Genomic DNA, 16,316 nt, shown 5'->3' with positions numbered 1-16,316 from the left:
CAATACCCTCGATCAATACCCATAACCTCCATAGCTATAACCCATAATTTCCTTAGCTCTATCCCGTTTGAAAACTTATTTTGAAATCGTCCGAGTATAACTCCGTAGTAGTATTTTATGTATACTAATAATATCTTGAAATAATACAATATATATATATATATATATATATATATATATATATATATATATATATATATATATATATATATATATATATATATATATATATATATATATATATATGTAATTCGATTGAGAGAGTTTAGAGAAATATATTTTCAAGTTTCTATGAAATAATGAAACCTATTGAATTCTATTTATAATAGATTTTTGAATTATTAAAGTGAATTATTAAAGTATGAATTATTAAAGTGAATTATTAAAGTTAAAGTAAAATAAAAGTAAAGTAAAGGTAAAGTTAAAGTATAGTAAAAGTATAAAACTATATACGTATAATACGCGTATAAATATATATAATATTAATTTAAATCATTATATATATTTAATAAAATAAAATATAAATATCGTTATCTTTATCATACTGGTTAAGTAATGAGTTGTCAAAAGTGGTTCTAGATATTTATAAAAGATATATACATTTTAATAATAAAGTTCTTTTTAAACTGAAAACGTTTTTTGTACTTTTGAAACTAAATCAAATAAATATGATAATTTTGTTTTCCAAAACTAAATATATTTAAGAATCATTTTGTTAAAAGGTTAAAATAATGGAAATCGTTATACCACAAAACATTTTAGAAAAGTAGAATTATATATATTCATAATAGGTTTCAAGTTTTTAAATTACAGTCTGTTGGTGAAGCATGGGATAAAGTCCAAAGGTTAAATAAACGTATGAAATCATCTTAATGAAAAATGTCGAGTTACTTAACTTGTCGATATCCAACATCTAAGTTATTTACACTCCACGTTCTTATTTTCATATTAAATAAAATGAAAGTTAACATAGTTATCTTATCAAGGTCACGAGGAAAATATTATAAAACATGCCTTGGAAATTAAACAGGAATTTCCACTAACCCTTGTCTAGTTCCCGTTAATTGACACATTTGTTCTTATTTATAAATCACTTTACCATTTTTCGAATGTTGCCAAAAAGAATAGATTCTTAAATCACAGTGGACCTCATAACATAGGCCCGTAATCATATCATAATGTATCTGATAATTCAATCATTTGATATTATCTCTTAATTCTGTCGATAAATATATCGAAACAAATACGTTCATGTAAAGTATCATATATCTAATACTTTGTTAATATTTTCAGTTAATATTATATATTATATATACATATCTATATACTCATAATTGTTCGTGAATCGTCGAACACGGTCAAAGGGTAATTGATTACATGAATGTAGTTCCAAACTTTTTGAGATTCAACATTACAAATTCTGCTTATCGTGTCGGAAACATATAAAGGTTAAGTTTAAATTTGGTCGAAAATTTTCGGGTCGTCACAAAAACTATAAAATTCTAGTTTAAATTCATGTTAAAATATTAACCATTTTTTACTTTGACTGACTTTGATTATCAAATTCGATTTTGATCAATTAATTGACGTTGACCGTTTAATTAAACGGATTTTTGAAAATCGGAACGGATTGCTCCTAAAAATGATTAATCGGGGAGTAATCGGGTTTTTTACAACACTGCTGAAGGCCATGCATACAAAACCATGCACACGTGTTTAACCTTTCACGTCTGCACTGGTTCATTAAAACCCGACCCAATGACCCATAATATTGACACTTTAGCTTGTTGATAGTTTCATCTCTTTTTAGTTTGGTGCCCTTTGAATGGTTATGCAGTGTTGAAACTGTTATTATTCTGCATTTATGGATTTGAAGCAATTTGTAATACTGAAGTACTGCACTATACAGTTAACACATGTAAGTCAATCCACATATGAAGAAGAATATGTTTAAGTGACAGGGAAACATAGTGTTGTTCCATCTTTTAACAAATCAAATTAGAAATTAGAGCTGTTCACGAGTAACTCGGCTCATTTACACACATATCAATCTATATGTGTGTTGTTTATGTGCTAAACATCCAAGAAATTAAGTACATAATCCATTAGATGCAACAATCTCAAACCATCCATAGACATTCTATAAAGATGATACAAATCAGGAACAAAACATCATCCGATATTACCTAACAAAAACAACCAAAACTATGTGATCCATAAGCGCGCTTGTATCATTAACCAATATCCACAAGATCCTGTAACTGTTTATGTTTTAATTAGCCGAAACAGGTCCAGTGTTAACCGACTTCTTATACACTCTTACAACCGCGGTCCCATCACTTTCATCGTCTTTAACCCTCCACGCTCGGTCTTTCTTCCTTTGCGGCTTCTTGTGTTGTTTATACGATGCACCCGAAGGCACCTTTTTTCGTGCACCAGGAACCCTTTTACTTGGACCTAACCCATTAGCCATGTCAAATGATTTGAGGTCATCCATGACATTATCAAGCCTCGCCCCACCTTTTTCTTCTGTCGTTTCATCGCCAGAATCCGATTCCTCATCTTCACCGGAATTAATCGTCTCGCTTACATCACCTTCTTCATCCGACATGCCAGGTGGCATTTCATAATGGGGCAACTTTCCATCTATATAATCTTTCAAAATCAAACGGGCCGCTTTTGTTTCATCGGGTAGCCCGCTCGATGCAACATAGCCACGAGACGCACAATATGACCTTAAAAGCTCCGAGGCAAAAGGAGGCCGGTTTTCAGCCTCGTACGGCTTCGGTTTCGGCAATTTGATATTGTAGACGCTCTCGATGACATTGCGTGGGACCCGATCTGCAACTACTTGGACCACTTCCCTATGCTCAGTCATTCGGTGAATCGGTAGAACCCCGGATGCAATCATTTCGTATCTCGAGCTTGTAAACGATGGAAACACTAATCCGGGACAATCGCAGAGAGTAAGTTTTTCGGTTATAATTAACGTTTGAAAATGTTTTGTTTTCCCGGGTGTAGACGTTACACCTGTCTTTTTTGCACCAACTAACGCGTTAATTGTCGAACTTTTACCGACATTAGGATACCCCACAAACCCCACTGTTACATGATCGGTTTTAGCATCGACAGATTTTTGTTTGACCGAGCTTGTCCTCCTTTTGACTATTTCCTCGGCTTCTGATTGTAAACGAGATAATAATTCCTCTCTACCGTATATTTTTATATCATTATTAATAACACCAGTTTCTTCTACGGGTTTTTTTCCTTCTAATTCGGCTGTTGCAGCCTTAGCGGACCAAAACAAATAGAGAATACCATGAAGCTGAAAGTATTCTGCCCATTTCAGTCTGCAAATAAAGCCGTAATGATTTTATTTTAATAGCAGTTAATTAATGAAACTATACAACCTTGTAATCTGCATTTTGAGGGTGATTACAAGACGTATAACACTAACCTTACGGAATAAGGTAAAAGATCCGCCTTGTTAATCAAAAGTAGTGTCCTTTTATGCTCGTCTACTTCTCTTGCATATGCCTAGCATTTTGACATAGTTAATTGGTCATTAGCCTCGTTAATTAGCAATAACAAAAATGCACAAACTAATATGATCACTGCATGCGAAATGAAATAAGCTTTAAGATGTCGCCTGTTTAGGTTTATTCATCAAGATTATCAGTATAATTAATAGACAATTGAACCATTCTCCACTAATTTGCATTCATATTACATATCTGTTAATGCTACATAACCATAAACTTAAAAAAGAAAAATAAAAGAAAAAAGAACAAAAAAACTGAATACCTCGAGGTCGGGACAGCGATAGAAAAGTGGATCCCGTGCATCAACAACCATGACAAGCTAGATTATAGAGTCACACAAGTTAGGAAAGCGAAACAAATAAACCATGACAAACTATATGGTCATTATTAGAATTCAGAAAATGTTCAATTTTGATACACTATTGATGAATTATATAATGACCTATAATACAAAACGTAATATGCATCAAAATATGTAAGTCAAGTTCTTATACATGGGTTTTTTTTGAAAAATATTAGGTCACTCGGCAGTTGGTTTATTACAATTAGTATCATAAGGCATAAGTTTTGAGTATCTTAGTCAGCCATTAATTAAATTAATACCTTATAACTTTATAATCATATATACATTAACGGGAATAAACACTCACCAGATCACTGCGTTCAACAACCCTCCAAAGTTGTCTCCAAATATCCAGATTCTTCTCAAATGGTGTAAGAACAAGATTATCATTCTCCTCGAGCCTGCAATATAATATTTGTTACTCGAGATACAAATAACAAATGTTGAACTACAAACTAAAGTTCATAATATTTTATGTTAGTTTGCTATGCTAATACCAAAAAACAGTAAAGTAAGCTCATTGTTAACACGTAAGATAGTCCACTGTATATGTGGCATTTTTTGACCCTATTACATTTATATGGGGCAATTTAGTTGTGCTAATCTCAGCCGGGTCATATTACAATTTACATTTACATTTACAATAGAAATCAAAAAGCATAATTAAACAACGGGTCAGATAGGGTAACCGAATTAATAGTCGCCCGAAGTCGTTTGTTTTACTACATATGACTTCCTACATGGTTGTACTCAAAGATACACTTAGCTATGGTAGTAAATAGTACGGAGTAATATTTTAGCAATTATATATAACACGATAACATATCGATTACTATTAAGTAAATTAGAAGTGAACAAAACAAGTGTATGCTGATCAACCAGATCCATTCAGATGCATTTCAAACCCAACCAGTTCATGGCCCAACTCCCCTAACCAATCTTTCCACACATTGAAAAAACAACTTAAGAATACAGATAGTGACACCTTAAATGATACTGTACTAAAGGTCATAGAACAATGCAATGTTGCAAAAATAACTACTCTGGGATCCGGAGTACTCGGTCGGGACTTTTAAGGAAGTAATCAGATGTTGACAAATTTTAACTTTAACCGAATCTTGACTAATTAATCCGAGAAATCTCTGTTGACCGAGAGTTTACCAAATTTTGACCGATTTTGATTAATCGGATAGTACCTCTCCACAAACCGAGTATTCCCCAAGTTTTTCAGAATTATGGAGCAACAGAACAGTATAGGTACTACCATGGGTAAAAAACTAAATCGTTTGTAAATAGATATACCTAGCAAGACTACGCCGCCAAACTAAAAAGGCGCGTCTTTCATTGTCATCAAGCTCTTCAACAGACATTTTAGCATTCCATGCTGGTCTGAAAAAACACCAAGAAAAATGAAAACGCTTACAAACGTATACAGAAAACAAAACAAAACAAAACAAAAGAATAAAGAATATTATACACCAAACATGTACTAGTAGCAATAAAATGAAACATACCTCCGTGGAACGTTAAGACTGCTAGCATGTAACGCCTCCTCTTTCTTTTGATTTTCTCTCCTTTCCTCTGGAGTCATCTCAGTAATGCTAGCACCCGACTCTCTATAAAGTCAAACACAGTCATCAGTTGACCATTCACAACATAAGATACAAAAGAACACGGTGACATGCAACTAAAAGATATATGACAAATCAACATGATTTTTGATTTTATACCATCAATATTGAGATTTGAATGAATGCATAAATTGTGCAAATATGTGTTAAACTTGATCATTTAATTTTCTCCTACCACTACGCCTAAAGTTAAAATCAATTGTATAAGCTCGAAAAAAGCGTAAAGTAAGCAAAAATGAAGACCTCATATTTTCATCCCTTGTTCTCTTGCTTTATATGCCATCTCTTTCAAAAGGTACAGTTGGTCTAAATGAGAAACCCTAATATTTATATTACAAACCTAAGTCCTAACCATTTTATGTACATACTAGTAACTACTAAACAAAATCCTTATCAGCTTAGAACATTCTAGTGACTACCATATGTATCCAACTTTTGCTTTTTTGCTATTGTACGTATCCAATTACTTGGTCTATCAACTAATCAGTAACTTTTAAAGTATATATACATCAATAATTGTTTTAGAGTTGAATACATACAATAGAACTTCAAATAGAGTTACATACATTTTGACAAATTCAACCCCTAAAATACATATCAAGAATCAGTAAGGGTACCTAAAACTGAACAAACCTAAACTTAAAGCTAAACGCTAAACTACGGAGTAGTTCTCGTATAAAAACTTGTAATGTAGCAAATAATATAATTATCTCGAAATCAAAACCTACCCAGTTTCCAAAACTAAAACTTTTTAAACTTAAAACAAAAACAATCATAACCCCAGTACAATATAATACAATACGAGTATATAATACAGTAATAAATAAATACGTAATAAATAAATATAAATAAAAAAGAAAAAGGGAGCTTACAAATCAATAAGAGTATTGACGGCGGTAGGGTTGTCGGCAGAGAAAAGGCGGACAGCTTCATCGGCTTGTTGAATAACGGCGTCAATATCGGCGACATCAGTGATGGATTCGAGGACCTTCTTGTGTTGTTTGTAATAAAGCTGGCCTTTTTCTTTAGATTCTTGAATCATATGGTTATGATGTTTCACTAGGGCTCTTCCCAATCCAGATTTATCGTTTTTCCCCATTCTTACGTTTAGAAGAATTAAATTGAATCGGCAAGATAATATATAAATTAAATTAATTTATTTATTTGTGTCCGGCCACTGGATGAATATGAAGGCGTGAAATAACAGAAAGTTGAAGAAAGGGAAAGGGAAAGGGAAAGGGAAATTGGCAAAGGTGTGTGAAAGTAAGGAAGCCAAACCTAATGTCATGTTTAACTCCCTCTTCCTTTACATTTCATATTTTCACATAAAAAAAAATTAAAAAAATAAATATATCACATAATATCGCGAAAAATCGTTCACAGGGAAAAATTATTAATTATTAATAATCTTGAAAATGTTATAAAATATCTAGATTGGATGTTAATTTTATTATTATTATATTTCTTGCATAGTAATATTTTATGCTATAAATAGACATGTATGGTAGCCATTTAAGGTACACCATTTCTCTTGAAATATCAATATCAATATTTCTTCTCTCCTTCTTCTCTCTTTTTCTCTCTTTGTTCTTATAACCATTAAAGGTAGTTATAAGTCTACTGAATTATAACACGTTATCAGCACGAAAAGCTTAGTGTAATTAAAAGATATCTCAAACGATCACGAATCACTAATCAAGGTATGAAATTATTAATAATTTTCAGACTCGAATATATCAAATTTTGGACTACTAACATTTATATTTATGTTATTTAAGTTATATATGGTCGGTTATACCACCTGAATTATATTTCTGTAATCTAACTTTTACTAACTTCACTAACATTTATATTTATGTTATTTAAGTTATATATGGTCGGTTATACCACCTGAATTATATTTCTGTAATCTAACTTTTACTAACTTCACTAACATTTATATTTATGTTATTTAAGTTATATATGGTCGGTTATACCGCCTGAATTATATTTCTGTAATCTAACTTTTACTAACTTCACTAACATTTATATTTATGTTATTTAAGTTATATATGGTCGGTTATACCACCTGAATTATATTTCTGTAATCTAACTTTTACTAACTTCACTAACATTTATATTTATGTTATTTAAGTTATATATGGTCGGTTATACCACCTGAATTATATTTCTGTAATCTAACTTTTACTAACTTCACTAACATTTATATTTATGTTATTTAAGTTATATATGGTCGGTTATACCACCTGAATTATATTTTCTGTAATCTAACTCTTATTAACTTCACTAACATTTATATTTATGTTAATAAGATCTCATGATTGTACGCAACACGTCATTTGACAACACGGTACTTTATGTACGCAACACGTCATTTGACAACACGGTACCATGGGTCGAGATTAATTCCGATCAATACGAATACGACGGGGTCTTTATATGTTATCTAACATTTATGATTACTTATGCAATTAATCATTATTTATTTCATGCATACTAATGTTTATTCTTAAATTTATAATTTTAAAAGTTAAAATAAAAAAATAGTTTGTATTTTTATTAAAAGTAAATCTTAAAAGTTAAAATAAGAAAAAGTAGTTTGTACTTTTATTAAAAGTAAATCTTAAAAGTTAAAATACAAAAAGTAGTTTGTATTTTTATTAAAAGTAAATCTTAAAAGTTAAAATAAGAAAAAGTAGTTTGTATTTTTATTAAAAGTATATCTTAAAAGTTAAAGTAAGAAAAAAAAGGGGATGGTAAAATGGAATAGTTTTTTGCCAAAAATGAAGTATTGAAAATGAAGTGGTCTCCTTCTATAACTAAAAAAAAAATATATACTTTTATCAAATGAATTTTTTTTGTGGCCGACAATTTCAAACACGAGTCCGTGTTTAGTTTATCAAGAATATCTCTTGCTTTGGTGAAAGGTCACGATCACGATATCAGGTGTTGTGAAAGAATTAAAAAATTGGTCAAGTGGCCTTTTAAAAACTAGAAAAAAAATTTAAACAAAAAGTTTTTTTTATATATTTATAATTTACGGGTAACGTAAAAAAAAGGAAGTTTTTTTTAAAAAAAAAAAAACAAAGAAAGTGTTTAAATGAGTTTTACAGAAAGGGGGAAAACAAAGTAAAAAAAAAAACTTTTTTCCAAACAAAGGTAAATGAAAGTAGGACTTAATACAAGAAAAAAGTAAACATCTCCTAGACGTGATAAAATCTATCAATGATAAGTATTAGACTTGATGAGCTAAATGTGACAAAAATGTTTTGATGTCAAAGCAGGGGGGTATAAAATACTATTATATTTTACTAGAAAATACTATTAAATACGATACAATTTTACACAAGATATTTATTTATTTATAGAATGGATATACTTAAACCTTGCTACAACACTTATAGGCAGTGTACCTAATCGTACAGTAGTGTAGTTTTTAGTAAGTCCGGTTCGTTCCACAGGGAAATCTTTAAGCAAAGCTCAACGCTATATTAGTTTACTTTTATAAAAATACAAATATATATATAAGTGATATTATTATTATAAAGAGGGGTTTTTACCGTTTAATGACCGGTTTGTCGATTTTAAAACTTTAGTCGCAGTTAAAACCTAATGTAAAATATAAAATAAGTACAAGACTTTAAATTAAAGCGTAAAGTAAATAACGATAATGAAATTGCGAAAAATAAAAATGCGATAAAAATTAAATTGCGATAATTAAAAAGTACGATAATTAAAAGTGCGATAAAATGAAATAACAATAAATAAAAGTGCGATAATTAGAAGTGCAATTAAATATAAAATAAAGGAAATAAAATATGAAATAAAAGAATTATGCTTATTTAAACTTCCGTAATCATGATGTTTGACGTGTTGATTTTAGTTTTATGCCCTTGGGTTAATTGTCCTTTGTCCTGGATTATTCAATATGTCCGTCTGGTTTTTGTCCATAACAGTCCATCAGTCATAAATATAAATTGCAAGTGTCCTTGTCAAATTATTATTATACCCGAAGATAAATATTCCAACTAATTGGGGATTCGAATTGTAACAAGGTTTTAATACTTTGTTTAATGAATACACCAGGTTATCGACTGCGTGTAAACCAAGGTTTTACTACTTTGTTAACAATTACACCAATTACCCTTGAATGTAATTTCACCCCTGTTTTAATTATTCTAGTGGCTATTAATCCATTCCCGTGTCCGGTTAAATGAACGATTATTCGTACATATAAATACCCCGCCCATCGTGTCCGATCGAGTGTATATGGTAATTTATAGGGACGCCCAATTGTAAATCTTTATATTACATTAACAAACTTTCATTTAGTTAAACAAATATAAAGCCCATTAATAGCCCATAGTCTAGTTTCCACAAGTGTCGTTCTTTTGTCCAAACCCCAATTATGGTACAAAGCCCAATTACCCAATTTTAGTAATTAGCCCAACATCATGATTACTTCGTTTTAAATAAGCATAATAATAACTTAGCTACGAGACATTAATATAAAAAGGTTGAACATAACTTACAATGATTAAAAATAGCGTAGCGTTACACGGACAGAATTTCGACTTACACCCTTACAACATTCGCTAACATACCCTTATTATTAGAATTATAATTAAAATTAAAATATAAATTATAAATATAAATATATATTACTTATGAAGAGGAAGAGAAAAAGGATGTTATTTTGATCAGAATTCGGGTTGATTTATAGCCAGGATTGAAATTTGGGGCTCCGCGACTCGCGGCCAAATAGCCTTCAAACTCCGCGAGTCGCGGAGAGGTATTTTCACTTTACACCCTTGGAGTTTCTGGCTGCCGATAGTTTTTAATATATATATATAATATATATATAATTAATATAATTAATTATATATTATATTATATTTATATACATAGTTAACTTGTAATTTTTAGTCCGTTGCGTCGAGCGTTAAGAGTTGACTCTGGTCCCGGTTCCGGTTTTTCGAACGTCCTTGCGTACAATTTAATATCTTGTACTTTGCGTTTTGAATCTTGTACTCTTGTGATTTCGAGACGTTTCTTATCAATAATTGGAACCTTTTTGATTGTCTTTTGTTCTTTTGAGCTTTTTGGTCGTTTGCGTCTTCAAATCGTCGAATCTGTCTTTTGTCTTCACCTTTTATTATTTAAACGAATATCACTTGTAAATAGAACAATTGCAACTAAAAGCTTGTCTTTCTTGAGGAATAATGCTATGAAATATATGTTCGTTTTTAGCATTATCAAATATTCCCACACTTGAGCGTTGCTTGTCCTCAAGCAATATTGTCTTGAAATACTAGAATCACTTCTTTATTCTTCACACTTTGTACATCAGTGATTTCTATACGGCGGTATAAACAATGGTAGTAACGATATGGTTTACAGTCCCACATGACTATAAAAATTTAGATCCATTAAGGAAATTGGATCTTTATGAAAACATTTGATCTTTTGAAAATTAAATCTAGTTTTTACCCTAGATAAGTTTTCCGGAATAACCCTTTACCGGTGTTTGCAAAATATTTTTGTGGGTTTGGTGGGTTTCAGATTTGAAAATTTTAGCTCAAAACTTGCGGTTTTGTGTCACCCACTTGCTAACCTTGTATTAGGAAAGCAACACGTCCAGTTTACTTGTCCCGTATATTACCTTTCGGCAAACTACCGTCCGGTTGTAAAGGAAAGCGTTGAACAAGCAATTGTTAAGGCAATGTCCCGTGACATGCTTTTGATTATGGTCTATAACGTGTCGGATGCTAGAACTATCCTTGGTAGGAGCGATAGTAAAGATCATCCTATGATTTTTCGGTCTGGCACAAGGTCATGTCTCCGACCATGCTATGCAACCACCGTTCTTACGGTTGACACCCGATTTGGTTCAGGTGACCTAATGAATTCCAGATGAATTTCTAGGATTTTACGTTCAATGGTAATGAACGCATTGAAAATGGGTTTTCAGAAAACAAATCGGTTTATAATTTGATCAAAATATTTTCTCGTTCAAGCTCAAGTTTAGATATCATTGAATTCCATGAGTTTGAATTCTCAATCTTTAAGGTCAATCTCAAGGATTGAGTAATATCAGTCTTAAAAGCTGATTTTTAATCTTTAAGGAGATTATCCTTTCTGGGGATCTGATTCATTAGTCTTATCAAGCTAATTTGCACGGTGCCTCCCCATTGTACGAGATAAATCCTTCTCATGGTTAGGATAAATCTGACCACTTGGCGACCCTGTTTGATGCTGAGGTCCGTGGATTTCCTGCTGATTTTAGTGATGACTTTTCTAGATTTTTCGTCAACCTACAGCTGGTCTGGACGACAACTTCATGACCTAAATCAAGAAGCGCGTTTCTTTTTCGGAAGACTTTACTTCCTTTTAATGATGGAATTGATTCATCGTGTAGATCCATCTCTTCTTTTCTTTCATTGGGTAAAACAGTTTAGTTTAGTCCAAAGCAAAAGTATTTTCAGTTATTTGTTACAAATATATGTGGCATATGTTTAAAATAACTTGGTAAATTTTCCCACACTTGGCTTTTTATTTCTTTTTATCGTCCTCTATTCCATTTTAAATGAATTTTAACATTTTAGTTTGTTTCTCAATTTATGTCCTTTCTGAGGTAACAATAATTTCGGTGTTAAAACCTAGTTTTATCGTTCATAAATGTGTATAAACATGATTTTAATTCATTTAATTGAAAATTTTGAAAAATTTTACTAGAATTGGGTAGTCAGTATATAAGACTAGGGCTGTTCTTTTTATCAGAGAGCACTAGATTCTAATACAACTACTGCTTTACTAGTATTTTTAATGGTAACCAAGTGTTTAATATAAAAATTTTTAAAATCCGAAAGAATTTAACCCCTTCCCACACTTAAGATCTTGCAATGCCCTCATTTGCAAGAAATCAGTAACAATTTAAATTATTGAGGGTGATTTGTGTGAAAATGATTAAATTTTTACCAAAGTTTCCAAATATATTGGCGTTTGTTTGCTGAATGATAAATGGTGCACGTCATTTGTTCATTCCGTCTTGTTGTTATTTCACATATATTTTGCATCATTGTCGTCAAAATTACTTGCTTTTGCTGAACTTAATGCCAGTCTTTGAAAACGCGTTGTTTTACCCTGTTGTGTACATAAGATAAACTGCAAACATATATACATATTTTTGAAGTTTGGTATATTACCCCACATTCAAAAATTATTAAAATCTAAGAATAAAAGTTAGATAAATATAAAAATGATTGCAATATTAACAAAAAATATTAAACATATCAATAATTACAAATTACAAAATAAAAATAAAAATAAGTAAACTAAGGATGATATTGGTACCAATAGGGGTTCCACGCATAACCATAAGTGCTATAGAATGCCTCGGCAGGGTCATACGTAGGATATGGTGGCTGCATCTCTATCGACCAAGGAGGGAAGACGGGTTTCGGTGTAGGAATATAGTTTCTACCTATATGTTGGCAATGCGCTATGATCTGGTTCTGATGAACTTGCCAATCTTCAAATGCTCTCTGTCTAGCATTTTCGTATTCCTGAGAAGCTATAAACCTTTGCATTTCTTGCATCTGGTTCCCCCCTCCTACATTACCTTGTTCTTGGTTTCTCTCTACCTGTGGATGTCTACCATTGTATCGTACTGCGGCGTTATTTCGCCGCTTCAAAACTTTCGCACCATGGTAGACATTTAGACCTATAGTGTCGCGGGGTTCCGGCTCTTCTACTAATAATCCCCCCCGACTTATATCCACACCGAGATATTCACCAATCAAAGTAATAAAAATACCACCTCCTATTATGCTATGTGGACGCATCCCTCGAACCATAGCTGATAAATAATAACCCACACAATATGGTATACTTACAGCGCTGTGTGGGTCTCGAATACACATATGGTAAAACAAATCTTGTTCATTTACCTTTTCTTTGTTTTTACCCCTTTGTGTAATCGAATTAGCTAAAAATCTATGTATTACTCTTAATTCGGCTCTATCTATATCCAAATAAGAGTAGTTTCCCCCTTTAAAACGGTGGTGGCTTGTCATTTGACTCCACACACCGTGTGTATCAAAATTCTCATCTATTTTCCTACCGTTTAGTATCAATCCTCTACAATCGGCAGACGCTAATTCCTCAGGCGTATATATACGTAAAGCCTGAGCCATGTCCAGTAAAGACATGTGGCGCATCGAACCGCCTAACAAAAATCTAATAAAAGAACGATCGGTTAAACTGGCTACCCGATCATTCAACTCTATACTACATAACAACTCTTCACACCATACTTTATATACAGGTCTGCGTATGGTGAATAAACATATCCAGTCATTGAAAGAAGAATTACCATACCTCTGTACCAGTAATTCCCTAATTGGCCCGGCCAATTCTACAGCTTCCAAGGGTCCCCATTCTATGACCCTTGGTACCTCAACAACCTTAGAGTGAAGAGTATGCAAACCCCGTTGATATTTTGGATAATCTATCCAAAGTCTGTCAAATCGCAGGTTCGGGTGCAACTGTTCCAAGTGCATATCTGAAAAGGTCATGACTGGATGAGGTACATCCTGCTTGTAGTAGTTATCTACCTCCTGTTGTTCCAAGTTCTCAGCAGGAGCATGGCGGGCTTGGGATGAAGATTCACCCCTTTCAGTCTGCAAAACACATCAAACACAAATTTTGTGCATCCAAATATGCATTAGTGTCAGCAAAATCATCAATCAAAATAATTACAATGACATTATCAATTTATATCAAACTTAAGCTTATTTTCACATTTTTATCAAATCTACACTTTTTCAAATAAGCATATACGAAAATTTTCGCCAAGTTCATAAGCATTCAACTCAAATAATATGTCAAAATAATCATTACTAGCAAATAAACAAGTCTCAAATGGCATTATCTTTCAAAAATCAAGTTCATGAATTTTGGACTTGAAAAAGTCCACTTTAATTCTCAAAATCATGTTTAGGCTCAAAGTTTGGATCTTTTAACTACCTAGACATGTTACACTACTCAATTTAGCAATAATTCATGACAAAAATCGGCCATAACCTGTTTATATCAAAAAGCCCCAATTTTGCTCAAGAACACAAACCCTAGATTCTAAAGATTTTGAAGTTTTTGGCTTCAAATCATGTTAACAAGCATCAATCTAGGTTATACATGCATAATATACTAACAATTTAACACTAATTACACTAAAAATTAACAAAATTCAAATTATGAAAATATGCTCAAGAACACACTAAAATTCGGATTTAAAGGTGATTTGGGGTGTAATTGTACCTGTTTTCTTGAGTAGTTCCTAGATATCATCCTTCTCAACATGATTGTAGTGAAAAATTTGAAGATTAACGGTGAAAAATCGAGTTTTTGGGATGATTTTCGTGGGTTTTCTCGGGTTTTTTCGAGCTGTATTTGGGTGTTTTTGTGTGTGTGTGAGTGATCAGTTCGTGTGCAGCTGTTTTATTTTTTTCTGTAATTTGGTCCCTCCGCGAGTCGCGGAGGTTTGTACTTAAAACTCCGCGAGTCGCGGAGTTATTTTTTTTTTTTTTTTTTTTTTTTTTTTTTTTTTTTTTTATAATCTTTAACTTATAAAACAATTAAGAAATTAATTTTAAAATTTTGTTTCCCTTGTTATTTAGGACGAGGTCGTTTCGGATCGATGTCCTAGTCCGTCCCTCGACAAAATTTTTAAAATTTGTCTTTTTGTAGCGATTGTTTTAAAAGCTAAGATTTTTGGGTTTTTTAATGTTTTTGGCATACTTTAAATCAATAAGATTAAAAATAATGATAATAAAAGTTCTCGTCCCTTCCTCGGGTAAAGCAATTTCGGTTCAAAGACCTAGTCTTCAACTTACGACGAATTTTAAAAATCATATTTTTAACTTAATGAGATAAAGTAAATTTTTGTTTTTAAATTCACACAACTTAAATATAAAATTCAAAATTAAAATTAAAAATTCACACCAAACTCAAAATTTAAAATGCATAAAATTAAAAATTAATATTTTAAAAATTCACACCAAACTTAATTTAAAAATTCATAAATTCATACCAAACTTATATTAATTTTTCAAATATTTACAATTTTAAAAATATTGTTTTTACAAAGTTTACAATATTAATTTAAGATTTAAATATTAAGATTAAAAACATGGTAAAAATAAAATTAAAAATCTTTTTGTCTTTTTATCCCACTTTAATCAATCAAATATTATCAAAAATATGCGCCCCTCTTTTCGGTAAAGTAATTTCGGTTCCAAGACCTAATTTAACTCATGACGAATTTTTGAAATATTTTGGGTTGATTGATTAAAGATATTTATACCTTAAGAATAAACGTTAAATTTCGCAGTGATGTAATAAATTTTTGAACGATATCAATAATTTCGGTCGCCAAACCTAATTTTATTTAATACCAATTTAATACTTTTTAGCGAACAAATTAGCGTTTATTATCAAAAGGTTAAAAAATAAAAATAAAAATAAAAACAAAACTGTACAGACATACCTGTGAAATAGATTTCTTAGTTATATGATCTATTATATTCATAAGATAGTCGGTTTAATTGGTCTTCCATGGCTGCATAGGCGTAACCTCTAGCATTCATTGTCTTTTCTTCTAAACATATGAACGGTCCGTCTCTGCATAAAGTAACAAATTCGGTATTTGAATAGGTTTGATTATTTGAACATTTACCTCCATGTGACCATTTTCCGCATTTGTGACATTTTTCTAGGTGTCGTGCTCTTCTTTTCGCTGCG

The 16,316-nt window shown here is 31.5% G+C and overlaps 1 protein-coding gene across 1 annotated transcript; it reads right to left on the bottom strand.

The window, feature by feature from the left end:
- Positions 1-2,095: 2,095 nt before the first annotated feature.
- LOC139862040 (GTPase LSG1-2-like) lies at positions 2,096-6,661 on the bottom strand. The gene is made up of 7 exons (XM_071850585.1): positions 6,389-6,661; positions 5,400-5,501; positions 5,188-5,274; positions 4,193-4,286; positions 3,805-3,861; positions 3,458-3,537; positions 2,096-3,350 (listed from the first exon to the last, which is right to left on the bottom strand). Exons 1-7 carry the CDS (start codon positions 6,613-6,615, stop codon positions 2,273-2,275), a joined length of 1,725 nt encoding a protein of 574 aa, XP_071706686.1. The 5' UTR covers positions 6,616-6,661; the 3' UTR covers positions 2,096-2,272.
- Positions 6,662-16,316: the final 9,655 nt, after the last annotated feature.

The sequence above is a fragment of the Rutidosis leptorrhynchoides genome, chromosome 8 (genome assembly GCF_046630445.1).
Source record: "Rutidosis leptorrhynchoides isolate AG116_Rl617_1_P2 chromosome 8, CSIRO_AGI_Rlap_v1, whole genome shotgun sequence".
In the NCBI taxonomy this organism is placed as follows: Eukaryota; Viridiplantae; Streptophyta; class Magnoliopsida; order Asterales; family Asteraceae; genus Rutidosis; species Rutidosis leptorrhynchoides.
This window is presented reverse-complemented; position numbering and strand designations above follow the sequence as displayed.